Here is a 26,772-nt window from a genome sequence, read left to right as displayed (position 1 = left end):
ATTAAAATAAAAATAAATAAAAGTAAAATAATTAATAATAAAAATAAATTATAAAAATAAATAATAATTACTAAAAATAAATAATTATTTTTAGTAATAATAATTACAATTATTTTTAGTAATAAACACAACAATTTTCTTTAATAATATACATACGTAATAAACCTGAATTATTCCGACGGCATATGTTATTAAATCTTACAACTTTAGTAGCAAATATCTCTTGAAGGAAACAGTTGCGAGCATACTTCCAGAGGAAAAAAATTTGTTTATTTTCCTAAATTCATAAATTTCTAAAGTTTGGCGATTTAACCCGGGAACACCCTGTATACGAGCGGGTCGGGTTAAAATTTTGAGCGCCTGATTTACGTCGATAATATAGTCTTCGGTGGAGAAATAGGTCAAATGTTATGTTACACGGTATCAAAGGGGATATAAATCGAATAAAATCGGTCCAGCTTAGACGTACAGGGCTGCGTCAGTATATATACATATGTACATAGATTAGGGTAGTCTTCTGTTGGTTCCATGTCAATACAACTGATAATATTTATCTGTGTGCTCATGCCGTGTTTAGGGAAGCAAGTTCGCACAGATTTCCTCGCCAGATGTAACTAGAGATGTATGTAAGCCTTATCTTGGTCCCACCCTAAAAATTTTAGATATATATATATATATATATATATATATCAATTTAGTGCTCGAGTCACATTATAAATTAAAGAACCTGCGGATTAAATTGATTCGATATTTAATTTTTTCTCTATAGGAGCTATATATATTTATGTTTAACATTACTGGAAATTTTTATGTAACTTATGTTTTGTGCAAAATTTTTCTCCGGAAACAGCAACACTGCGTAAATGGCAATTTTCAACTGTTCGCTTCGCACAATTGAATTTTATTTTTTCTTTTTTTTTTTTCGTTTTCATTTCATTGCCAGGATTCAGTGGTGAAAATTTCATTTTCCAATTTCGAGTTTTTTTTTCGTTTTTTTCTTTTTTTTTTTTTTTAATCGCGAGAATAACGATAGTTGTACAGTGCATTTTTTTCTTTGTTGTTTTCGTAACTGTTTTCCCCGTTTTTTATTTCGTTAGTGCCTCATAATTGAAGAGGAAAGCGCTTCCCAAGTAATAAGGGCGGAATGTCTAAAATGCAGCTTTCTTACGGTTCCGGTATAGAAAAAGCTCGAGTGGACTTCCGTAATTAAAGAGAATTTTCCGAGTGACACGCCAAATTAACTTAACGACTTTCGTGCTCTGTTACGTTGGAGTTTTAACGATTTTGAATTTCTTTCCTTTCCCTCCTCCCTCCCCCCTTCCCTTTCATTCTTTTTAACTTCCTCTATATACATATTCTTGTTACGTTCCACCGTGTGCTCTACTAATTCCAAAGACTCGAAAGCGCGATGCACGTTTGTTGGATAGTAAGTATTTAATTTTCGCGAAATTAACGAGGATATCTTTGAAATTGCACGTACCGGCATCAAAACGAATTTTTCAATGCATCGTTATTATTTGTTATTTTTCCCCGGAACGGAAAATGAAGGAAAATGTTTCTCCATTTTGTCGATGAATAAATAAATAGAAGGCTGGCACGATATATAATTGTACGAATTTTCAACGAATTACAGAACCATCATTATCGAATGTAACATGCATGTGAAACGTATTACCGAAACAGGTTAAATTAAATTAAATTATCCGAAGCAAACGCAATTTGCGAGATATGTATCCGTGCGTGAACTCGAGAAACTTCATTTGTCATTGCACACAGTGTTCGGGTGGGAAAAGAATTTGATAATTGCTTTAAATAATTAAAAGCCTTGGGTTAAAATAAATGTGTATAAATCATGGTTTTCCTCGTCTAGTCACCCAGTGAACTAGCATTTGTTACATTTACTCGTATTGTCAGTTTGAAATTGATTTTTCAAGAGACATGTCACAGAGAATGCGGAGCATACCCATAGATGCTCGCAAATCCTGAGAGCTTGAGATTCGCTAAATTCCAATGGGTTTACAGTCGAACAACGACGACTTCCATCCTCCATCTCGACGTACAATATCATTCCAAAACTTCTGAAAATAAAGGCGTTCGACTTTCCATGGAAATAATCTTTATTGTTATAGACTCGTATACACGTACATGTAGATATAAAATATGCAAGGGAAAAGTATAAGAACAATCTTTGGCATCACATTTTTCTGTTCGTAGCTGAAACTAAAGGTGAGACTGTATCATAGAGCAATGATATCTCGAGCAGTTTCCTTTTCCCGTGCAATATCGTTGCGCTGGTCGATAGTATTCGATATCAGGCGTTGCCATTGATTCCATAGAAATGGATCTTACAACTGATTTCGTTTCCTTCTCCTTCCCTCCTTAGAACTTGAAATACGTAGAAAAGGAAATCAACAATACAATTTCTCGTTTCTCTTTTATCAGTTGTTAAAATATGCTCCATATTATTATTTTCTTACGTGTGTGTGTTTCAGTTCTACATTAATTATTAATAATCAAACGTTATAGTCCTTTTTTCTTTTTTTTTTTAACTGTACATGTGTGTCATATATTTTTTCAACGTTCCTACAAAATTCAAAAGTAGAATAGTCAATGTTGCATATGTGTGTATATAAATATGAATCTAAACATATATAAATAAATTCTAAACATATATTTTTGTTTTTATCGATCAGTCTAGAAGGAAAAGTTTACCTTGGAGATAGAAAATCCCTTGTGAGATCCTATTGTAAGAACTCCCTTACCAAAGAGAGAACACGTGAACGACGATTAGTTATCGTCAGAACACGTGTTGACGGCTATTCGTGGCTAAAGAGATCACTCTGTTTTGTACGGTAGAGATTATTTCATCAGGCGACCTGTGTTATCCCTTTTCAAAGTACTTTCAGTACCTTCTTTCGATGTCCCAAGGTGACGTTCATAAAATTTACCCTAGAGACTCCTTCAGTTGTCCTAGTAATAATAACTGTTTACAAATGGCGTTATCATTGCTGTCCATACAGAAATTTCAGTTTACAATCGCCGGGGAGATACCCGGTTTATTCTAGCTGCTGTGATATATATATATCCACAGTAAAGTAATAGAACAATTTTATGTCTTGTTGAAATTTTATTGAAACTATAAGACACAATTACTGCAATTGTAGTAGTAGCAGTACTTGAAACCAATTTAGAAATCTATATAAAATCACAGTCTACAAAACATTTATTGGAAATATATACTTAATAAAAAATGAGTATACATATAGTATACAGAAGTATTCAAATGCTTCTGTCAGTTTCCTTTTTCTTTCTCACAAAAATTCGCTTCACCTTCAGATTTTATTCACTCCCGTTTCTTCTTTTTATTGTTTGAAATATAAGTATGACCACTTGGTTATTATTATGACTAGCTCGAGCGCCACTTCACAGAACATCATTGCGGATAAAAACGATTTCTACGTTATTATCGCGATGGCTGCAGATGGCGTTCGCTGTATGATTAATTAACGCATTCGTGAGAGGTTATTTGATCTTGTAAATAATATTGGCTAGTCAGCAGTGTAACGCGGTACCAGAAACTTTCTTCGAGTCGCCACAACAGTAGCTGTAGGAATGCTGAAAACTGCGGATCTGGTTGCACACAATCGCTGACTTTGTTAAACCCTGTTTACAAATAACTAGGCGACGTGTTATTACGTTGGAACGTAGAATAACCAACCCTCGATTTAGTCAACCAAATAATACTCGTGAGCAGAAAGTATACGAGTAGTTCTTTTTAAAGTTAAAATGACAGTCGTTGGATTGTAATATAAGAAATTTCGAATCATTCGCGACAGAAATTGAGTTTGTTCTGTTTTATTGATACGAGTTTGTTCTGTTTTATTGGAAATAGTGACGTAAGAAATATTTATGCCGAAATTCGTTCATCTTTCAATGAAAATTTTTCAGCGTGGTTTCACGTGTAGTTCTTGTCACCGATAAAGTTTTTGCGAGAACCAAGTTCTTGTCGATCATTCCGTTCAGCTTCCAGGTCAATGGCTTGGCTAACAATAGTGATTTGACCAGGGATTATGGTAACACCTCGCATCGATCTTCGCAATGTCGATATACCTACAGGGGGAAAAATTTTCGTGCGACGTTCGGATCGACGCAAAGATATTGAAATTATTATTTTTCTAAACTTTATGAAAAGATATATATATATATATATTTTGAAAGTTAAAAACAATAAATCTAAGACGTATCGATATTTACATTACACACATATATATAAATTCAAAAATATATATAAAAATGTATATAAAATAATTTTAAAAAATATATATTAAAATAAATTCAAAAAAGTATATCATAGAAATTGTTAACATCTTAACTTTCAAGAACCATGTCGTCGTGTTGCAGAGTTATCGTATTATTGCTACTTTAAGCTTCATTAACAGAAAATTATATTAACTCTTTGCATCGTACTTAAATCTAGTCTAAATAGCTCGGACTTACTTTTTTTATCTCAATATATATATATATATATATATATATATATATATATATATATTTAACTTTCAAAAAAGATAATCGTATTGCGAAAATATAAAGTTTGACAGTTTTATATTCACACAGAATCGAATTTTTCAGCGAAGAGTAGGATGTCACTGTAACAAGCTTTCCCAGTGGCTTTGTTCCTGCCTTGAATTTCGTTCTCGTAACACCCGGTTTGGGAGCCACTGTTTCACACAGGATCAATTTCAAGAGACCTCTTTGAAGACATGCTTCAAACGTTGCATATTATGCGCCTCTAACGGTACATCGTTCAACCGTGTGTGATGCAAGGAAGGACCTTGAAACAATGATTTATGCGTATCGTCGTGTGCACCCTTTACCAAATCAATCTGCAGCTTCCGTGGCCGGGATCGGTCAGGGCCGTCGTACAGCGTTGCAATTTTGTCGTGCTACCACACGTCGTTCCGCATATTTATGAAGCTGTATCGAAAAATGCACCGCTTTTTTTTTTTTTTTTTTTAGCAAAAACTTGCTACACTGACCGACATTTTTAATGTATGTATATATAGACTGTGCACACACTATATCGTAGAATATAATATAAAGAGGAATAATTTAATTCTATCAAAATTTCGTCCCGGTTAAAACGTTGGATACAACAGGGATTGATAAACGTTAAATAAACAATGGTTGTTACATTATTTTTAATCTCAGAATAATATAACAACCATCTCGATTATTATTAAACGTTTATATAAAATAAACGGTCAGCATCTTTGTATATTAATATTTGTAAAAATTTAATAACGGAAGACAAACCATTTCGCGTTATACCCAAACTGGGTAATTAATTTCGAAAATTAATCCAACAATTGTTATTGCAAGAGGTGGGGAATATATTGGAAATTTCGCGTACTGCGCGCCATATGTTCTTTAGAATAGATTAAATTTCCTGGATAATCACGTCGCTTCGAAATTATAATTATTGAGGTTTATTAAATATTCTATGCTAACGTTTAATCGCGTGCTGAGGCAGTCTAAAAGTAATTCTGTGTAACGTTAATTTTCGTAGCATAATTTAAAGTTGCGCTTTTGTTCTGTATTTATTCGTGTGTTATAATCCAATTGTTATAACGCCACTTGTTAGACTTTAAGTAATTAACGAGTGAAAGACTTTTTTTACAGGTTTGAGCAACATGTAAAACTCTTTTATATATTCCATCTACTTTCTTTAGTCCTCTTAGTCTTCTTTTTTAATTCGTTTGTTTAATGTGCGTTGCTATTTTATCTTCCATTTTTTTTCCATCGTTTTTCTTTGTTTCGTGCATTTTTGTCTGCGACCAGTTCCTTGCTCCATTTAACGATCATTTTCTCACTTTAATTTCTTGCACATTCTATTTCGCTTTTTTATGTATTCTTTACTATTTAATCCTCTTAATTATATATATAATTTCACAAAGTACCAATACTTCTTCACCACTTTTATTCCTGTTTATTGTGATATTTTTCTTCCTCTCAATTACTTCTCCAATTTTCAATTACTCCTCCTTTTCCTTTCCATTTTTTATCTCTTTTTATCTCTTGCACTTACACACACACATACACACACACGTTTCCATTTCTCACCATTTTTCACTCAATCACTCCTTTTTCATCAAAGTTCTTTTATAATTCTTCACTTTAAATCCTTTTCTCATCCCCTTTTGATAAACCTTTTTTACTCATTTTCATTCTCTTCTCCCGCCTCCCTTTTTTTTTTTTTTATTTTCTCTCCACTCCCATTTCTTTCGATTTTTCTTCACGTGTTCCCGATTTTTAACCTCTTTTCTTCTTTTCTTCTTGTCCTTCTGCCACTCCTGCCCCCTCTACCCTCTCCTCTATACTCTTTCCAACAATCTCTCTCTCTCTCTCTTTTTTTTCCTCTCACCAGTGGCCGTTCTTTTCACCCCATAAGAATGCAGCCTGTGCGAAATGGCACACGGCTGCAAGCACGATTCGCGGAACTGCAGCTGCCGTTCATTAACGCGCGGTTATTAAACTTTTCGTCGCTGGTTTCGGCCCGATTTGTGCCATTCTCTTATGCCTATCCCCCTCGTTAAAATTCATTCTTCCAGGCCTTCACTCACAGCTATTTTCGTGTTAATTTTCCTCTCTTTCTCTCTCTCTCTTTCTCTTTTCTGTTGGGACTCCTAATGCGAAACTGCAATTCACACTGTCTGTTTCTCGCGTGTTGAAACGTTGTTACACCGTCTTTTGTACAATTTACTCGGCACAAAAGAAACTAATTATTGGAATAATTCCAATTTTATATGTTTAAAATCGTATTGCCGATTAATTATGATGTTTGAAATTGAAGAGAGATTGGTTCGGGGGAATATTTGTCAGCGGGATTAAAGCAATTGCTTTATCATTCAAGTTAATTGCACATTTCGAGACACAAAGTTTTATTTATTGATCGACACAATTCACGCGGGGAAGTTTTATAGGAGGGATGAACGAGATTGTCAAACATTTATTATAAGAAGAGAAAATTCGTGCAAACTTATATTTAGAAGCATGTACAGAGAGATAGATGTAACTGAACAGCGTAATTTTTCTTCAGTTTATAACCTGATATACAGCGTCGCGAATACTATTGCCGTGCAATATCATTCTCTGAGAGTAGTATTGTTAAAAAGCCGGGAATTTTATTGCGTCTTGATGCAATTAGCAGTTGAAAAACGAAGTCCGTTGCGAAATTTATGGTTCATAAATTGTAGACATCGTATGACACTGCTTCCGTAACATTAATTTTTCACGAGGCAACGGAAAGCCTTGTTGCACGATAAATGTAATTATCGCAAATGAAATTGAAGATATTTATAATTTGTTTCAAATTCAAAGGAAGCTACGTGTATGAGCTTTCGAAACGAAGATCGAGAAACGAGGTGAAGGGACCGGCTTAATTATAAATTTAAAAAGTTGGTAGCTGGTTTCTCTCGTTTGTAACGCCGCGTTAACGAAGACAGTTGCTTCTCAAGATTAATTAACATCCCTTTCGTCGAAACGAGGTTATAATACGTCTGGCCGCGAGTTTCCCCCGACATTAAAAAATCATTGCTCCCTTCCCCGTTATTCCGCGAATGACCTCCTTCTCTCTTTCAGTTAGCAATCTTTCCCACGTTTCGATAATAATTGAACAGAACTAACATCTTTAGGAATATTTGCTGTCTGAGCACTCGAGAGCACCGCCCCTGCTCAGTTGCCACGATATAAGAGATTAACGAACGGCTGTTACAATTTTTTTCTGAATTTCAATTTCAATAGTAATAACAAAATAGCTTCGCGAACTATTTTCACATTTTCGATGGGAAATTGTCAATATTTTAAAGTCTTGCAGAGTTATATTTTAAACTCTTAAAAAAAAAAAAATCGTACAACAAGTTTCAAGAAAAGGGAGATTTCAATCTTCGAGATCATAGCGGATTTAAGTATGAAAGAAATTTTTCAACGCCGAATTTGCGAATGGAAACTTCCAGAAGGAAAAATATTTTCACTTTACGTATTTTCAAAATGACTCTGAAAGTTATCGTAAAAATATCTTTGAAAGAAAGGAATTTAGCATTGCAAAGGTAGCTTTAGAATGAGTTCAGTTGTATTGTTTCATGATTTCTTTTTCCTACGAAGTTGTAATAGTTTAAAATATCGACAGTTTTCCCGCTGGGTACGATATTCTCACACTCGATGAAAAATTGTCCGATATTTTAAGCTCTTATAACTTCGTAAAAAAAAAAAAAAAAAAAAATAGGAAAAATTCGCAGAAAAATTCGACCGTGCTTATTTTAAAAAGTGACGTTTCTGCTTTCACAATACTACGTTCGTATCTTTCTAAAAATTATTCTGGAAGCATTTCTAAATTATTAAAAATTAATTATTACTAAAATTATTGAAATAAAATTAATAATATTATTAAATGGTATCATTACTGAAATTATCAAAACAAAATTAATAATATTATTAAGTGGTATCATCACTAAAATTATCAAAATAAAATTAATAATATTATTAAATGGTATCATTACTAAAATTGTCAAAACAAAATTAATAATATTAAATAACATCATTACTAAAATTATCAAACTAAAATTAATAATATTATTAAATAGTATCATTATTAAAATTATCAAAACAAAATTAATAATATTATTAAATGGTATCATTACTTAAATTGTCAAAACAAAATTAATAACATTATTAAATAATATTATTACTAAAATTATAAAAATAAAATTAATAACATTATTAAATAATATTATTGCTAAAATTATCAAAATAAAATTAATAGTATTAAATAATATTGTTACTGAAATTATTAAAAAAAAAATTTCTAAAGACATTTTCTGAGGAACGCTTTATAAGTAATTATAATATTAATAAAAAGTCGCAAGCAACAGCTTTTTGAACAATTCGTGACGCGTAGGTATTTATACGGGGAAAGGGAAGCTAACTACAAAAGTTGAAATTAAGTTTTCGAAACGGTGAATACGATCCATCTTTGTTCCATAGTAATAGAATTCGTTCGTGACAACGAACAGCAGAGACAGTAGTAGTTTTATGCGGGTACCACGGGGTATTAATTTACTTCCGCGGCGAGACGAAACGCGTGCTACGAATATCTACAACGGTAGAAGAGCTATCGTGCACAGTTTCCATAGCGATGCTAACGCTCCGCGCACTAACCGCTAATTATACGTAGTCGGTCATTCCGCGAAAATTGAGTCTACGTTGTGTTGTTCAACGTTAGTCTAAACGAGCAACAATCGGTAGTTTTCCTGTGATACTTTCAATGGGAGCTCATCAGAGTGAAAATGATTCAAAGTTAACTGTACAACGCGCAGCGATAAAAATTTGCATAGTTTCTTCTCTTCCCCTCTTCCCCTATTCAATCTATCCCTGCATGCTATTCCACTTTGTGCCATTCTCTCAATCTCCCGCCTCGCAGTAACTGAATCGATATCGTTCCTCTCGGAGTCTTTCTTTTTTGGGAAATTAATTAAAACGCGGCGTTCATCGCCGTGGGGCGTCTCGATCGACGCCGCTGTTTTCGCTCGAGCGTTTCTTCATTCATAATTTCTTTATTACGGAATATCGAATAATGTACGATTCTCTCTCTTTCGAATTTTGCCATCGTTATTCAGCCTCTTTCTGTTTTTTCTTCTTCTTCTTCTACGAGTTACTGGACACACACACACACACACACACACACTTTCCACCGTTGTGGCTGGTTTTACTTTGCAACGTTACATATTTATAATATAAACGCATGCAATAAAATATGCCAACCTTCGGTACTTTTAGATTATGGATGACCCACATAAGTTTGGGTCAACAAGTAAACAAGCCGCCGGCCGAAGGTTAGAACGTTCTGCATTTAAAGAAGCACTCTATATACAGTTATATTACGTTACTTGTACATTTTATTCCATCCTTGCTGCATGAAGTGTTACACGATCGCGTTCAAAGACAATTTTTTTTCTTTCTTCTTCGGAAAACTAACATGCTCGTGGTAAAATCACATCGCGACGCGAAGGCGTGATTTTATTACCATCCAAACGTATCGCTCGGGATACTTGTTTTCGAGTGTCCTAAACGGTTCGTTGCTGATGGCGAAAAGGGAGAATTACATGCGAATAAAGTGTGTCCCAGTTTTTATAACGCTTTTTTAAAAGCGACGGAACCATGAATATTTTATCGGCGACGCAAGCGTTGAACGATCGCGTAGAAAATTAAAATTAACTTTCCCCCGCGGCGATGTAAAAGCGAGGCCGCCGGTGCGTGTGAGCCGCGTTTGTTCGGCGTTTATTGCCCGAATCAATTTCGATTGATTGCGCCGCAAAGTAGCTTCGTAACGAGATAAACATATCATTGTTCCATTGGCATTGATTGTCGAAATTGTTGACAATTTCACAAATGGGCAAGATTTCAGTAATTGCCGTGCAAATGTAAGAGGCAAACGAACGTTTCCTCCTGCGGCAGCGGGAGGAGAGGGGGCGACGAATTGCTTTCGCTATAATTTTCTCGCCCCCGCACTTCCCTATTAATTAACAGGACGATTTAACTTGTTCATGCATCTGTGTCAAACACCAGTTTATAGATCGACCAAAATATTTGTCGGAAGTTATTAAACTAGCGAAGAAATTACAAGCGATGATATTATTGAATTGTTAATTGTCGATTGGTGACGCATGCGCGACCTTGATCGTAGCTTCTTCGAAACATCGTCTATCTAACAAATAAATTCTACATTCGTCAGTATTGTCAATTTCAGTGTTCAAAAATTCTTGGAATGGAATTGGCACGGTGTCTTTTTTTCAACCACTTGCGCTGTGGCGCACTGATTGCGGACCGTAACGAGTGACCAGAATCGTGTACAATAATTCTTTTGAATTCATCGGCATATCACTGGATAGAAATTAACTGAGAAGTAATAAATTTATTATTCGTTTTGCCTAAATGTACTTGAAATTGTGAAGATGTTGCAATTTAGGATAAAAAAATTAATTAACCCCAGTTTGTGTTTTAATTAATTTGCAGATCGAAAATTTGTCTAATCAGGACGAAGAATGTCTGTAATATTTAACTAATTTTAATATTTATACCAATTTTTAGCGTATTTCTGATTCACGCGAGATTAATAGTAAAGTTTCGAGTATTCTTCTTATGAATTTTCTCAACATTGAATATACACAATTTATAGCAAATTTCTTCCTCGCTAAAGTAATTAACGCTCAATAAATTCGCTTCAAGGAAACAACATATTTCACACGCATGGATCTGATAATATTTTCACAATATTCAGAGCGAAGATGTTCGAATATGTAAATGCTTCGTATGTTTCACTCTCATACATCCAAGTACGCTGGCCAAGTATTTAATATTCCATTTATTTTCAAATAAAGCGTCTGCCCACCGTGTTTAATCGAATATTAAGATAGAAAACATTCGACGTTTATTTACCCCCTCCTCCCCCCGTTGATTTCAATAATTACGAGGAGAACCCATCGAAGATTGCAGCTTTGGCAATTAGTACTTCCTACGTTGCCGGGCGATTGCAAAATTTACGAGCGACAAATGGGTGAAAACTTTTCGACGATATGCAAACTACGGTCTTGTTTGACCGGTGTTTTCAGACGTGACTTATCGCTGGAAATAAAACGGGCAATTATCTCCGCTCCAGTAACGAGAACATCTGCGAAATAAAATATTGTTATTCGTTGAAATATCGTTCACCAGGTTGTTGACCAATTATAACTGTGTACATTAACTTACGCCGCTATTAAATTACAAAAAACGTGTAAGCTGTGATTTCAGTGTCATTTATCTCGTTGTTGTATCATGATCGTATTAAAATTACGTTAATGTCAATTAATGTCTTTTTTGCTTGTTTATCGAAACGAGAGCAAGATCGTTATATAATTTTTCAATTCGTACTCTGTTCATGCTTGTGGAATCTATAAGTTTGAAACAGTTGATTTGCTTCTTTAGTTACATGCTTCTTTAGTCTATTGTACAAATAGTCCGTCAATGATCAACAAACGTATGAAAGAATGATCAACCTGTGTGAAAATGTTTGCAATTAAATTCTTACCTTTTTCAATCCGGATGAAACAAGGGCACTTTGGCACTTTTCCGATGGTCGTGAGACTGACAATCAACGAGAATTCTATAACAGTGAAAATATTAGTTCTTTCCAATCTCGCGGCAGTGGCGCGAACTAATTTACCTGTAAATTTCGAACACGCTACCCACGAAAGTAAAAAATAACGTCCCAATGTAATTGGTAAACGTTTGTGAGAAAACGAAAATCGATTCGAGCGCGATTTTCGTTCTACTAGTGAAAAGAAAACGAAAAAAAAAAAAAAAAAACGAGAACGTCGTTCCCTTGAATTTTATGTTAACTACGAACATAAATTTTGCCGGATTTTCCCTGAAGGGGAAATGCGTTCTTGGGTTGAAGATATTTCTCTCAAAATATCTGTCACTTTCGACCTCAATTTTCGACCCTTGTTTCGACGCTTGTATTGTTCTGTCGTTGGAGAGTAAATGAAAATTTGAAAAAAAAAAAAAAAAGAAATTTGCGAACCATGGTATCTCAATTAAATTTCGTACTAAACTAAATTTTGAACTATCATAGATTGCTTTCTGTGTTTTCTAAAGTAAGAGTAAGATTGAAAATTTGTGGATCGTATTTCAAGAATATTTATTCATATTTTTGCCCGGAACTTTTTGAAAATGTTTCCACGAGAACACGGCGCAACGCTTCCATATTTCAGGTCCAGCCATTCTCCATTTCTGGTGGACGTAGACTTTTTTCTACTTCCTCGATGCTCTATAAATAATTAAAGACAGTAGATTGACGAGACGTTCGTCTATCTTCTCTTTTTTTTCTAATATTTCTTTCTTCTTTTTATTTTCGCAGAATGAAGCTGTGTTGGAGTTTGGCGCTGATCGGTATCGCCCTGTTGATGGTCATCGTCACTGTCAGGGCGGAATCTGATCTCTGGGAGGAAGACGACAAGGAGGTTCTTGTACGAACCGTTCGCGGCACCAAAGAACGAGGTACTGAGTTTAATTCAGCAATCAACACACACGTCACGTCGGAATAAAACGAATTCGATTTCGAATACGATATGTATGCGTTTCTTCGTCGTTCCTGCAATAACAAATTGGAACAGGAGGAGAAGATCAAATAATAGAAGTAACGAGAGATATCTTGAAGCGTTCTTTGACTTTTCCAATACAAGTCGCTTCTTTTTTTCCCTCGACCAAGATTTATTTATTTATCTCATCGGGGAGTTGAAAGTTCGGACAGCGTTGAATGTTGTCCTTTGTAAGATCGAGTTTTTGGAAGATCAACAGAGAAGAATTGAAATTTTGAAAAGTTACCCCGCGCAGGGTTTCTCGTCAGTTTCCTCGAGAGACGAAGAAACTTAATATCTGATAGGTGTTTGCAAGATGTTCGAGCCACAGAATGTTTGCTCACGGGGGAAAGTCAATGATGGTGGCTGATGGTGGCCCCCTTTAAATTACGCGTAGGGAAAAAGTCACGTCGGTGTTCTATCTTCTGGGAAGGCTCAGAGCTTGTTCTCAAGTAAATGTTTCCAAGATGACATCCCGTCGACCATTTTTATTAGAGTTAGCGTCGATTTTACGAAACTTTTTAAATACCTAGATGATATACTTCCCTATGGTGCCCTCGAGGGTTCTGCTTCTCTTAACTTCCGTCGTCACAGAGGATACGATGCGTTAATTATACTTTAAGTATCGTGATCGTATGCACCAAATGTCAATTCTCAGTTCTCAATTACATATTTCTCCTTCATTTCTCGTTTCAGGTGATCTATAATCTCCACGAATTCCTTATGCTCGATATCTCTACAAACCATCGAAAAAACGTCGCGATTAATTCTCAATTGGTACTAAAAAAAAAAAAAAAAAATTAAAAAAAAAAAAAAAAAGAAAAGAAAGAAACGAAAGATAACGCGACACATTGGCGAGGTCGATTGAACGTGTATCGGTGTATCAAGGAAAGACGATGCTCGGCGCGTAGTATCGCGAACCGTGGGCTCATGGAGAATGAAAAGCTCCTTTTGTCTCAGCGCGGCTCTTTCTCTCATCTTTCGGGCTTCCTCTCCCGCGGCCAGGACTGGGAATACAATTGAAATATCATCCAGTGGCGCGCACCGTTTCATTGTCAACTAAGATCATTTGGTCTTAGAAATTTATTCGGTCCAGGATCGTGCTTCCCCGGAAGGCCATGGAAGAAGGAAACGGGAGAGATAGAGATAGATAGAGAGGAAACGAGAGCTTTTCTTCGGGCTCCTTTTCAGAATGGAACAAGTCGCCGAAAGAAGGCCGCCGCTGAAATTCCAACTTGGAGGATCACGTTGAATTACACAGAGCTACGAAGCTCGTACCTCCTGGTTACTGCAACTTTCTGCTTGCCCGTATTTTCCTGTTCCTCTTCGTCTTCAAACCAGCTGATTTCTTATTACTCGTCGAGTCTCTGCGCCGCTATGTATAGGGGCGCAGGAAACATATATCAGACAGTTAGTTTTAATTAGAAGAGACAATTAATACTATTGTTTCTAGATATTGTTACTTCTAGTTTCGAACGTATCGAGCGATTGATGATGAGAAAAGGGCCAAACCTCTCGCGTGGTAATTAACGGCCGTCCTGTTCGTTCGGGAATTTCTCTGTCCACTTGATCGGTCGTGTCTTCAATTATCTCTCATTGACGTTTCGCATCTGTTGACGCAGCATCCGGCAGCACTTCGTCGTGCAGATACGTGAAGGGTCAATGGTCGGAATGCGACTCGAAAACCAACACGCGGTCCCGCACGCTGAACCTTAAGAAGGGCGACAAGTCCTGCGAGCAGACCAAGACCATCCAGAAAAAGTGTAAAAAAGGTACATCTTTGTTCAAATTCTTCTCGATTTGGTTATATAGTTATGTAGTCATATAATTTAATAGTTATACAGTTATGTAGTTATACAAGTTATATAGTTATACAGTTATATAGTTATACAGTTATATAGTTATACAGTCATATTGTTATACAGTTATGTTGTTATACAGTTATATAGTTATACAGTTATACAGTTATACAGTTATACAGTTATACAGTTATATAGTTATATAGTTATACAGTCATATAGTTATACAGTTATATTGTTATACAGTTATATTGTTATACAGTTATACAGTTATACAGTTATACAGTTATACAGTTATACAGTTATACAGTTATACAGTTATACAGTTATACAGTTATACAGTTATACAGTTATACAGTTATACAGTTATACAGTTATATAGTTATACAGTTATATAGTTATACAGTCATATAGTTATATAGTTATATAGTTATACGATTTAATAGTTATATAGTTATACAGTTATACAGTTACATAGTTATATAGTTTTTTTGAAGTTTGTGTGTGTTTAGAAGACCGAGAATTTTTATGTGAATTTTACATTTTTATGGACACACACAAAGAAATAAAAGACAAATGAAAAAACAGAATAATTATAAATTCTCCGCTTTAGATATTTTATGTGTTGGCACTTGTGAATATTTTCTATAAAAATCTGCAGTCGAGTGAGTGAAAAAATTACAAAGTTATAATCACTTTCAGTGGCAATGCCAATCATTACAACAGTACTTTATTCAGAAAAGGATTTCTCGTAATTTTTTTTTTTTTAATAAAAAAAAAAAAAGAAATGGAATATAGTGTATAATCAGAATTACCTCTTTCGTTACTTCTACGTCAAAAAGAAAAAGATCAACATTCCTACTCCCGTATTGAAGTATGTTTAAATAAATTACCACGACAAGACTGTTTGATAAATTTGATATTTAAACGCTTCTGTTTTATTGATTATAAACGGGAGATTATAAATAGGAAGCTTGTCTTTCGCTAATTAATATACAATTTAATCTAGCGACACGAGGCGAGGTTCGATAGTTCTTTACACAAAACGGGAGTTAATGGATCTGACTAATTAACGAGAAACCCAGGGACATCTTAATTAATTGATAACGGAATGAAGAAAGACAAGCGTTCCAGTTTGTCGATGATTTCGGGCAACGGTGCACAACTCGCATGATAAATGCATGACAAAATGGCCGTGTTTGCCACTAATTTCCTCTCTGCTTATGAACGAAATTGTACATTCATGAGAATTGTATACTCGCGGAAGGTTTCTATGAATGTTCGAATAACATTCTGATGATCCGCTGTATGATAAAACAAACAAAAGTAAAGGAAATGAAAGGGAAAGCATGTTCTGATTAAAAGCAGCAGCATCAAACGCGGGAACTGGTCACGTTCGATGTACATACATACATAAACTGACGTGGAACTTTTTAATGTGACATTTAATTAGAATCTAATCTGCTGCCGCGGCAGCACAGATATTTTCCGATTGCTCGAATGTCCGCTACTTTGGGAAGCTGGATTGAAATGAATTCCCACAGCTGTGATTTCTAAATCGACGCCTTAAATGTGTGATTTGTCTACGATGGTTCAGCTGTAAATATATTAAAGCAATAATGGCCAACCCTTTTCATCTTTTTGTGTTTGTCTTAGAACTTTTTTTTGTTCAAAAAACACGTATATAGATAATAAAGAGCTATTGTTTCTTAAAAATATCCGATATTTAGTAGCAGTGTTTTGTTATAAATGAATGAATAAAATGAGAAAGAGAGTTTCAGTGGTCGTGTGCCGTTTTGTAACAGGAGATATGCACCGTTGCCGCCTTAATAATCATTCATGAGTCATGCATATTGGAATTTTTACTAAGAAAGATAAAATTATATAAATAAATTTAAAATTATTAATAAATTTAATATTTCTAAGATATAAAAATTTAATCTACAAAACAAATTTAACAGATATAATAATGATAAAAAAAAAAACTAAAGTATAAAATATTAAATAAAATGAAGAATTAAAACGAAATTCACCATATCCTCATTTTATAATTATATAAAAAATGACTAACAAACTGGATTCAAATATAAAATAGAATAATATTAACTTTATTGAAAACAAAAATTAATACATATATTAAATGTATAAGTTAGTTAAAAATTAATACATATATTAAATATCAAAATTATATCAAAATTAAATTTAACAATAATTTTATACAATAATTTTTTAAATATATCGAATTTAAATTTATAATGATAATTCTAAACATTAAAGCTATTATAATAATCAATCCATTTGAATAATAATTCAAACTAAAATTAAAAAACATTATTCTTCAATTTAATCAGTTAATGCGAATGATAATTGAGTTTATGATTATCTCTGCGCGGCGGGGAACTTACAGCCTGCCGGTACGAAAAGGGCACGTGGAGCGGATGCGTGAATCAGCTGATGACGAGAATGGACAATTTGAAAGCGAACAGCGATGCCTCCTGCGAGAAGACGCGCCGACTGACCAAGAGGTGTAAACCGGAGACCAACACCAAAAAGTCTCCTAAAGGTACTCTTTCTTGACATTCTTTTTCAACACCAAAACGTACCAATGTGTCCGGTTTAAAAATTTGATTTCAAATTCCTTTCGTTCATTCGACTCTCTCTCGTCCAAAAAGGACGAAAATACATAATCTCTCTTCGTACCTGAAAGTTATTCTGTGCATTGTTCTCTGTTAATTAAATTGACTTGCGCTGACAACTGGTCGCACGGACCATAACGAGTGACCGAACCCGTATACAACAATTCGTCGCTTTTCTTTTTTCTTTCGAACTCGTCGGTATGACATCGCTGGATGGAAATTATTAAGAATTAATAAACTTGTCTTTTGTTTTGCCTGTTATGGGTTATATTTAAATAAACTGAGAAAACGTTGCAATTTGGAATATTTTTTACAAAATATTCTCGACGTGCGTGGCATATCGTTCCAGCGCAAGAGGTTAAATTAGCTGTATTTTCCTTAAAAGGTTTCATAACCGGTTGCCGTAAGGATATATATAGCTATATATAATATATAATATATAATATATAATATATAATATATGTTACAACTATTATATTTAACACTATATATATATATATATATATATATATATATATGTCCTTACGACAACCGGTTATGCCCGGTTTATAGTTGTAACTAAGCTTATAAATTCTATAACCTTAGTTACAACTATTATATTTAACATTATATAGTGTTAAATATAATAGTACATTAATTAACACTATATATATATATATATATATATATATATATATATATAGTGTTAAATATAATAGTTGTAACTAAGCTTATAGAATTTATAAGCTTAGTTACAACTATAAACCGGGCATAACCGGTTGCCGTAAGGATATATATATATAGTGTTAAATATAATAGTTGTAACTAAGCTTACAGAATTTCTCCGAAAAATCGTTGGCTATCGGTGGGGTTGTAACAAGTAGTTGTTTCATTTTATTGTATAATGGATGTCGATTATATCTGTAACGTTATCCGTCCTTCAAAATAACTTTAGTGTACACAGTCAACATACTTTCAAATATAGTCGACGAATGCCTTGAAAAGAGGATAGTTTATCATCGATATAATGTGACAGAGCAAAAAAGAAGTTCCTTGAAATTTCATTGAAAGACGCAACATCCTCCCTCCTATTGTCTGTGGGGTCAGCGTTTAGTTCAACGATACTCTCAAGATCGACACTGGTGTCACGATACCTCGCTTCGTCGAGTATGCTTGACGATGGCATTGACAGAGTTAAAGATAGCCTGATACGGCCATACAGACAATAGCGGCAATAAAATGTTCCGTCTAAACGTTTGAACAGGGAGAACCGTACGTCCATGGAAGCTCTCTTCATCGTAACGACTCTTTTTTTTCTCCGACTGAATTTTCCTTCATGAATGAGTTCTTTTTTTGCTTGATCATTAAAAACACTTGTACGAATGAACGTGTCAAAATACATTGGAGCCCGATTGATCAATGCCTCGTTGCTCTAAATCGTAACTCGCGATAATTTATTTAGTTTTATAAGATGAAGATATTAGTAAGATACAAAGGATAATAGAATATACGACAAATATCTGAAAATTGCGGTTCATAATTTTTAACAAAATTGCAACTGTTTTTTTTTAGGAGAACGAGCGAGCAAGAAGTCGGGTAAGCAGTAAACGGAGGAAATGGTCGATCGATCACTTAAGATGGTACGCGGCAATCTGTTTCGACAACAACAGGCAACGAAAACACAATCTTGTCTTTTCCACGTGGAAAACTTTAATTTTCAAACGAATACTATTTAGCGTAAGCGTATAAAAATTAAATGAACGGAGAATGGAGAACGTTCTGTATTTTATAGTACTGGCGATGATTGTCATTGAAAAGGAGAAATTTTCGTCGAATCGTACGATCTGTGAATCTGACAGTCAAACGTTTTCGGACGGTTGGCGTCGGTATAATAATTGTCGATCGTGTATGTCGGCTGTTTTCAGAATTACTTCCATTACATGTGGCCAAATGTTGTTAATCGCTATGCGAATACGCAATGAGCCGCATAGTTGGACACAATAACGTTTCTTCTTAGCATTTCTGCCGACTCTCTAATTGCTGTGTGCTAATTTACGTGTGAATTAAATCTATTACAGACCTTATCCTCGATACAGTGGCATATTTCGAAGTCATTAACATTCCTTGTTACTCTCTATTTCAATATTTTTACACCCTTTTTCTTTTTCAATTGATCAATCTTCGACGTAAATACAATTGGCAAAACTTAAATGAGGCATATTCAGACTGTTACCTTTTTTTTTTTTTTTTTTTTAAAAAAGTCAGTTTTTTTTTTTTTTTTTTTAAGAAAGTCAGTTTTTTTTTTTTTACAAAGAATTATTATTGTATCATGCTACTGTGCCGATGATGAAACGTTCGAAAATATAACAATTGTATAGCAATGAGCTATAGTATAAAACCTCTAGAAGAATCAACACGAAACGACTGCCGTTGAGATTCTTTGCGAAATATATTCTTGCTAGGATACACATCCCGTTCTCGAACTTTCAACGTTATATGATTATCGACTATAGTGTGCATAGAAATCCCCAATTAGAGATAGTTTGCCACCATTCTTTTAAAATGCGTCGAAAGATCGAAAGAAAGAAAGAATATACGATTGATCATATATATATATATATATATATGGTCTCTGTGTTTTTAAAATGCCCATTAACTTTGTCTTCCTCGATACTCTAAAGTGACAAATGATTTCGCTGTTGGCGCGAACATTCGATTCGTTGAACCCTTGTTATAGTTCTTTTCCGCGCATACTCGTACGCGTCCAATATGTTTCATGCTGACTCCCTTGTTCGGTTTATTCTTTTTTTTTTTCATTTCATGATATTTATACTTAAAACCAGGTACAATGTTTATAAACAGAGAGTTATATCTCTCCCCTGATTATCACATAGGTAATATATAGTGTTCGATGTCAACTATGTCTACATCCAAAGATTTCCAAACTTTTTCGGACGCTTTCGAAAGCGTCTCATTTTTATTAGGATATAATCGAGGTATTTCTTTATAAAAGAGGAAAGCTAGTTTTGTCTACAAGGACATTGGAATTGTACTAATCGAAGATAAATGAATATTTCACACGATCGTTAAAAAACGAAATAAATTGAAAAGCGTTGAGCGAAAAAAAAAAAAAATGCCGCGTCCATAAGTTTGGGAATTTCGGTGACCTACGTAATAAGCACGATTTAATAATTATTACCAATTTTGCCCCGATATGTACCAATGATTCTTCTCGACAAGACGTGAACCATGCATAAAAACGAAACGTCGATATATATACAGTCGTTATATGTGTCTCGTATTATCTTTGAATGGAAAACTTAATAATAACGGAAGCCAAATGAGCATCAAAATCAAATTAACATAATACAAAAGTCTCAGGCGTCTCGTAGATACGGGGGCTAATTGATATGTCAAGTGAGAACTCGTCTCTACGAGGTGTTCCATTGAAACTATAGAAATCAAACCCTTCCCTCTCCCCAATACAAGATTGTATTTGTTTTTAAGTCTAGATGTATACAAAACGAGAGAAAAGTTTGGCAAAAGTAAAGTCAGCTGATTCAGGTAATGATACCGAGTATATACGATGTATCTCTGTATAAAATAAAATAAAAAAAAAAAAAAAGAAGGAGAACAATTCAGCGAATACACGTACTATACGGATCGATGGTATTGATGATCGGTATCAATGATCGTAGATTAGACTACATATGTACATCATATCATCATTATGCATAAAAAAGAAAAAAAAAAAGGAAAAAGCGAAAAAAACGAATCTATCGATAGGATAAGATAGTATTACGTTCTATGGTTTCTTCCAGTTAATTATCAGTAAACGTCTACTAAACCGTAATTAAATAATAACATGCTTGACCTCTCTTTGTGTGGAACTCGATGGAAGTTCTTCGTGTTTTAAACGCATTGTAACATAGCATAATATCGATAGGAGGTACGCTAAAGATTAGAAATTAAATTGTTCTTTAACGCGAGTTTGAAGTTGAACCATTGCGAGAGAAAACGTGCGTCAATTGTTTTTTTTTTTTCCTTCAAATTTCGATCCATCATTGTACTTGCAACATAATCAAAAGTCTTTCCAAGAGTGTTATATCAATCGTTTGATCATGCCGTTCAAAGTTTTTTAAATCGTTCGTGTGTTCACGTTGATAGATTGAGCTCGTTTAGCGAATTTGAAATCAAACGATAAATGGGAGAAAACAAATTCTGTTCTCCTCGGTACCTCCCTATGTAGTAGTAGCAAACGAATTTAAACCAGATCAAAAGTAAGCGGAAGATATTAGTTGGTTAAGGAGGGGAAATGTTCGAAAGAGAAATGTTTTCAATAGGAAGTTCAGGTTTTAGTTGCCTAGGCAATCGAATCAAGTTCATATTTCCTAAATCAAATATCTCGTAGTTTGTGGGAAATCGTCGTCAGTGATTTATTTACAAGCTGACGTTATAACTGAACGCAAAAATTGTATAATGTATCTACTTACTTATTAAATAATTGTGTAACCGTTACACATGTAATAAAAATCCAATGTTGTCAATAAAAACTAAATATTATATATATATACAAAATTGTTGATCAATTTTTCAAGTGTTTTTAGTTTTAGAGACAAATTGATCCGAATTTCTAATTGGTAGAGAGCATAAAATGCACACATATTTTATGTAAATATAAGCATTTTTTTATTTATATGAAATACATATAAAAAATACAAAAGTTCGCAGTTAATGATAAAATTGTCATTACACAAAATCTTAGAAAATCGGACGGATTTGGTTTTTTAGTCTTCTTTCGCAAATACTTTGTGTCATGGTCTATATTTTACTTCAACTTAAAATTATTGTTTTTTTATTAATTATTGCTTTTATTCTTAAAATTATTGCTGGTTACAATTGCCATTGTTTAAATAAATTGATGTATTTTATACGTTTAGAAATTATCGTAATGAAAACAAAATGTTTTACCAATTTTCACGACACAAATTGTAACTAGAATTTAAATGGACGGACATTCATTAAAATTTCTTACTCTACGTATAAAAGGTAACATATAAAAAACACGGGTACATTTTTAAGGCACATAATTACATTATCTTAAAGTAGAAAACTGATGCTACCCTGCGCATGTATATTCAAGCAATTTTCTTAAAGGAATGATTATGAAAAATTGTCAGATCTCAAATGTATAACAAGCATGTAGTTTTGAGTTAAAATAGATTCTAATTTAAATCCTTTTCTAACGCAACCGATCTTTAACATGATATGAAAACATAGAAACACACACATTTACTCAATTTTAGGTCACAGAAACTGAAAGATTTCGAGAATATGCCTTTTCTTCCCACTCCTGATCAGATGGCAACGGTGCGTGCCGCAGTTTACAGATACGTGAACCGTATCGTAATAAAACTATTATTACGCAGACAACAAAAAGAGTTAAACAAGCAGTTGCTGGCCAAAAAATGTGCAACCCCATCTTGGTGTGATTTTCTACTTTGAGTGGTTGTTTTGGAAGTATATATAGTTTTTACCTCGTGCACTTTGTACACTTACTACTTTTTCAATTTTGGCTATTACAATTGTATGAATGTAAAACAATTGTGTTCTTAATTCAATGTTAGTGCTTTTGAGAGTTTGCAAATGTGTGTATATGCATAATATCAAGAGTAGTATCTAATTAAATTTCACTCTCACGTTTCTGCATCTCCATATATTCTTGTGTTTGTGCTGCACTTCTATATGGCTTTGGATTATGATATTGTAAAACCTCTTGTTTCTCTTGTGTGTTAAGGCGTCCTGGTTCTAACTCACTTAAGTCTAAAGGTGGTGTCTTATGTGGCAATACTGTCCACAATGGTTGAAGCCATCTATTTCCTAATTGTATAAAAAAAAAAAGAAAAAATTATAAAACCAACTGGAAAACAATATAAATAAAATATTTTATAAAATTTACCAGTATGAGGACTCTGCCAATAATTTCTATGACGGGAACACCAACAAAATCCAATGTTCAGAATGCACAGCAATGCAAATATTACGGAACAGATAGTGACAGCGACATAAAATGGGGTAAAATCACCATACTCGTGCTTCACAAAGAATGGATTCTTCAGATAATCTTCCCGCTCGTCTAAAATGGACATTTTATAAATTTTAGACTGAGATTCTTCTGAAAAAAAACAAAGATAATTTTCCCTTCAATGCTTAAACTTTCACAAAAATTTCTTGGAATGTCAATAATTCAAGAATTGATTAAAGAGAATAAATACATTTTATTCGCACAGCATTGTTCAAAATTTAAAAATAATACATTTGTCACTTAAAATGAATGCACATCGTTTAAGAGATTTAGAAAGTACATTATTCATAAAATTAAATAATGTTCTACATCTTTCTAATTCAGAAATTCCATTTTTTAATGATGCGAATCTCGCGTCATTTGTACTTGAAGTACTTACAATTAGTGAAGGCGTGGCGTAAGGTAATATTATGAAATTGGGGTTACTTTAAAGTACATATGTATGTGTTGTTTACCATTGATATTATCAATTATATTGATAAGTGATATTTGTAAAAAAATATAATAATGCTTTATTCTCACACAGAAATGTGTAACGAGCTCGTAAGAAAAGAAGTCAGAGAACCTTAATTTGAACAAATAAAAATAATATTAATGTTATATAATACATACCTTCGAATAGTCCCTTTACTTATTATTCTTCCACTTGTCGTTAATTGAACCTTGTGTTTATTAATAACATATGTAATGTTTTAGTAGCATTAACGAGACGACGTAGTCATCTCAAACACACGTATTACTCAGTGTATTAGAATCTGTTACATCAAGTTGTATTTGGGCGGGGTATCGGTGTATAGTAGGAGAAATGAACGTACTGTACTTTATACGCTGTTCACATGTAACGATAAAACGAAACGGTTGCATTCTTAACCTATATTTCAGAAATTTTCATCATACAGCGAATTGGTTGAAAAGGATGAACTTCATTTTTTTTATAGTAAATATTTATTTGATTTATTTACATTAATAATTGAATATTATGTTCCAGTTTTTATTATTTTTATATATATATTTCATTTTTTGGCTGTTACGAATTTTTTATAATTGGCTATACACGAATTTTCTAATGATACATCGGCAGTAGTATAATAAATAAATTAAATTACTTTGAAATCCAATTATTTTAAATGTTGAAAATGACTCCAATTCAATATTTTATGATTTTATTTTAATAAATGGGACATCAAATGCTTTTTGTGCCTCGTGTCACAGACGAGATCTCGTCGCATGTTGAGAATCACCTGACCCTCGTACCATTTTCGTATCACATCCTACCATATCGATTTAGGCAAGTTTTGCATCGCAGCGCTACTGGTAATAGGAACTAAAATAAAAAAATATGAATAATATTGTTATATCTGCATTGAAAATTATTTATTGAATTAAACGTGGACGCTTTCTTATTTGTATAACTATTCTTAGATGCCAATTTAATTTTTGATTGCAATATAATTATTTTCTACATAAATTAACATTATGTGTTACAGGCTTATAAATACATCAACACAGACACAAACAAAGTGTATCTTTGATTTCATTTTAATTTCTTTATTTTCTTTACTATAGACTTTAATTTCAACAATTATGGATAGATGTCAGTGCATTATTTCTTCGTAGACAAAGAGAACAATAATGTTCGACAAGGATAATGATAGTTGGTTAGTTCTAGCTGCTACCGCTACCTGGCGCTAGTATTTCAGTGTCTATAATCAAATTTTCGCTTGTCTTTTTAATCTTGAGTTTTATTTTATATAAATAAACTCTTCATTCGCAAGAAAAAGCTGATCAAAAGGAATTTGCAACTTGTATGATTTTTCCGCTTTCTAATCAAATTCTAATCTTTCTTCTTATATTCTGTTTGTTCTAGAAATTCCATGTACGAAGATTTCCAAACGAAATTCTCTGCAGATCGAATGCTAAAATTTATAATACGCAGTGATCCAATCGAACGAGAAACGAACATTTTTGCGAATGAAACAAATGATAGTATATAATAATTATCTTTATCGCCGAAGTTTATGCCACTTTATTTTATTCTACAATGTAACAACGAAAAGAGATTACGTGACAAAGGAAGACAAGTTCTCGTCGCTTTCATTACGAATCACCAACAAACGTATTTTATCGACATATTGTACATTACATCGATATTCCCAGTCTGAAATACGTAACGTCTGCAGGTGTGTACAGAATAATTCGTACGTGTTTTCATTACGTTCGATTGAAATCGAAATTCGTAGTTCGCGGACAAAAATGTCACGGCGGGACGTGCGCCAATGAGGAAATGGGCCGCCTAGCGGCGCATTTCCAAGCATCACGGCCATTATATTAAGGCGGAAATATCGCCGAGAAAAGGATGCCTGGTGCGGTGAAGAGAAAGAGCGCGCGCGCAACGTGTACGGCCGCGGTATCGTTTCTGCTAGTCCTGCGGAGGATCATCGAAAGGACTACACCCCTGCAGTGGAAAGAGTCAGCCTTTGCTCCTTGAATCGGCACGGTGCAGTGAATAAAGTCACGCTAGTGGAAAGATGAGCCTTCTGCTGGAAGAGGAGGAACTCGACGAGTGAGTGTTTCTGTCATCTGCAATTATATTTTCTGCGTTTAAGTTACGAATCCTCCCTCCACCCCGTCGGACGAACGTTCCCTCCCCTTTGCTCGAACTCGTGAGAAAAAGGGGCTTGGCTGAGAGGGGTTCGTTGCGCGTCTCGCGAAATAAGAAAATTATTCTCTGTTAAATGTTCGAGTTTCGATAGTTGCCTCGATGGTTTTGACAGTTCTTGTAGTTGATATGTCGTGCTGACATTGCTATAGAAGCCACAAGTGTACGATGGCCCATGTGATTTTAGGAAACGAATCCTTCGCGATGTAATTAATTAATTTACGAACGTGCACGTTGCGAGTAATTGCGTTTTCACTCTCGCGATATAAAGCACCTCTTTAACAAAATTTGAGCAGAGTAAGCAGATTTAAAATCATCGGTTGATCACATGGGACCGTAGGGGTAATTTAGAGATTTTTCTTGATTCTAAAAATCAATTTGGTGTTGTGAATTAAAAATTAATCAATATCAAAGAAACATTAGAAATCGTAGGATATTT

The 26,772-nt window shown here is 34.0% G+C and overlaps 4 protein-coding genes across 6 annotated transcripts in view; 2 read left to right on the top strand and 2 right to left on the bottom strand.

Annotated features, from left to right (window-relative positions):
- The window catches only part of LOC122536031, a 32,038-nt gene extending 10,234 nt beyond the window's left edge, over positions 1-21,804 (top strand). The window contains exons 2-6 of the mRNA XM_043668050.1: positions 10,067-10,071; positions 12,954-13,095; positions 14,798-14,947; positions 17,382-17,537; positions 19,162-21,804. Coding sequence (XP_043523985.1) covers positions 12,957-13,095; positions 14,798-14,947; positions 17,382-17,537; positions 19,162-19,196 — 480 coding nt within the window. The 5' untranslated portion in view covers positions 10,067-10,071; positions 12,954-12,956 and the 3' untranslated portion in view covers positions 19,197-21,804. The remainder of the gene's footprint in view (positions 1-10,066; positions 10,072-12,953; positions 13,096-14,797; positions 14,948-17,381; positions 17,538-19,161) is intronic.
- A 450-nt stretch (positions 21,805-22,254) lies between these two features.
- LOC122536058 lies at positions 22,255-23,081 on the bottom strand. Its single transcript, XM_043668103.1, has one exon. The coding sequence runs from the start codon at positions 23,069-23,071 to the stop codon at positions 22,892-22,894; it is 180 nt and encodes a 59-aa protein (XP_043524038.1). The 5' UTR covers positions 23,072-23,081; the 3' UTR covers positions 22,255-22,891.
- Positions 23,082-23,201: 120 nt separating this feature from the next.
- LOC122536037 lies at positions 23,202-24,503 on the bottom strand. 2 transcript variants are annotated; one of them, XM_043668068.1, is made up of 3 exons: positions 24,287-24,503; positions 23,549-23,761; positions 23,202-23,469 (listed from the first exon to the last, which is right to left on the bottom strand). In XM_043668068.1, exons 2-3 carry the CDS (start codon positions 23,736-23,738, stop codon positions 23,273-23,275), a joined length of 387 nt encoding a protein of 128 aa, XP_043524003.1. In that variant the 5' UTR covers positions 23,739-23,761; positions 24,287-24,503; the 3' UTR covers positions 23,202-23,272. The 2 variants fall into 2 exon arrangements, with proteins under 2 accessions (XP_043524003.1, XP_043523995.1); XM_043668060.1 differs by having other exon boundaries at positions 23,549-23,764; positions 24,287-24,502.
- Positions 24,501-26,772, top strand: part of LOC122536009 (uridine phosphorylase 1) — a 37,735-nt gene continuing 35,463 nt past the window's right edge. Inside the window, exon 1 of one of the 2 annotated variants that reach the window (XM_043668022.1) lies at positions 24,501-24,512. Coding sequence is in view for 1 of the 2 variants with exons in the window: in XM_043668030.1 (XP_043523965.1) it covers positions 26,203-26,237 (35 nt within the window). In the remaining variant the exon portion in view is untranslated. Of the gene's footprint in view, positions 24,513-26,033; positions 26,238-26,772 lie in introns of those variants that run through there. The other variant, XM_043668030.1, reaches the window with a different exon arrangement.

Source organism: Frieseomelitta varia, unplaced genomic scaffold, assembly GCF_011392965.1.
Source record: "Frieseomelitta varia isolate USP_RPSP 00005682 unplaced genomic scaffold, Fvar_1.2 scaffold_154, whole genome shotgun sequence".
Lineage (NCBI taxonomy): Eukaryota > Metazoa > Arthropoda > Insecta > Hymenoptera > Apidae > Frieseomelitta > Frieseomelitta varia.
This window is presented reverse-complemented; position numbering and strand designations above follow the sequence as displayed.

Coding starts and splice junctions, on each gene's coding strand:
- LOC122536058 (XM_043668103.1), bottom strand. CDS start 23,071: ATGGGGTTGCACATTTTTTGGCCAGCAACTGCTTGTTTAACTCTTTTT.
- LOC122536037 (XM_043668068.1), bottom strand. CDS start 23,738: ATGTCCATTTTAGACGAGCGGGAAGATTATCTGAAGAATCCATTCTTT. Junction 23,470..23,548: donor TTGGCAGAGTCCTCATACTG/GTAAATTTTATA, acceptor TTATACAATTAG/GAAATAGATGGCTTCAACCA.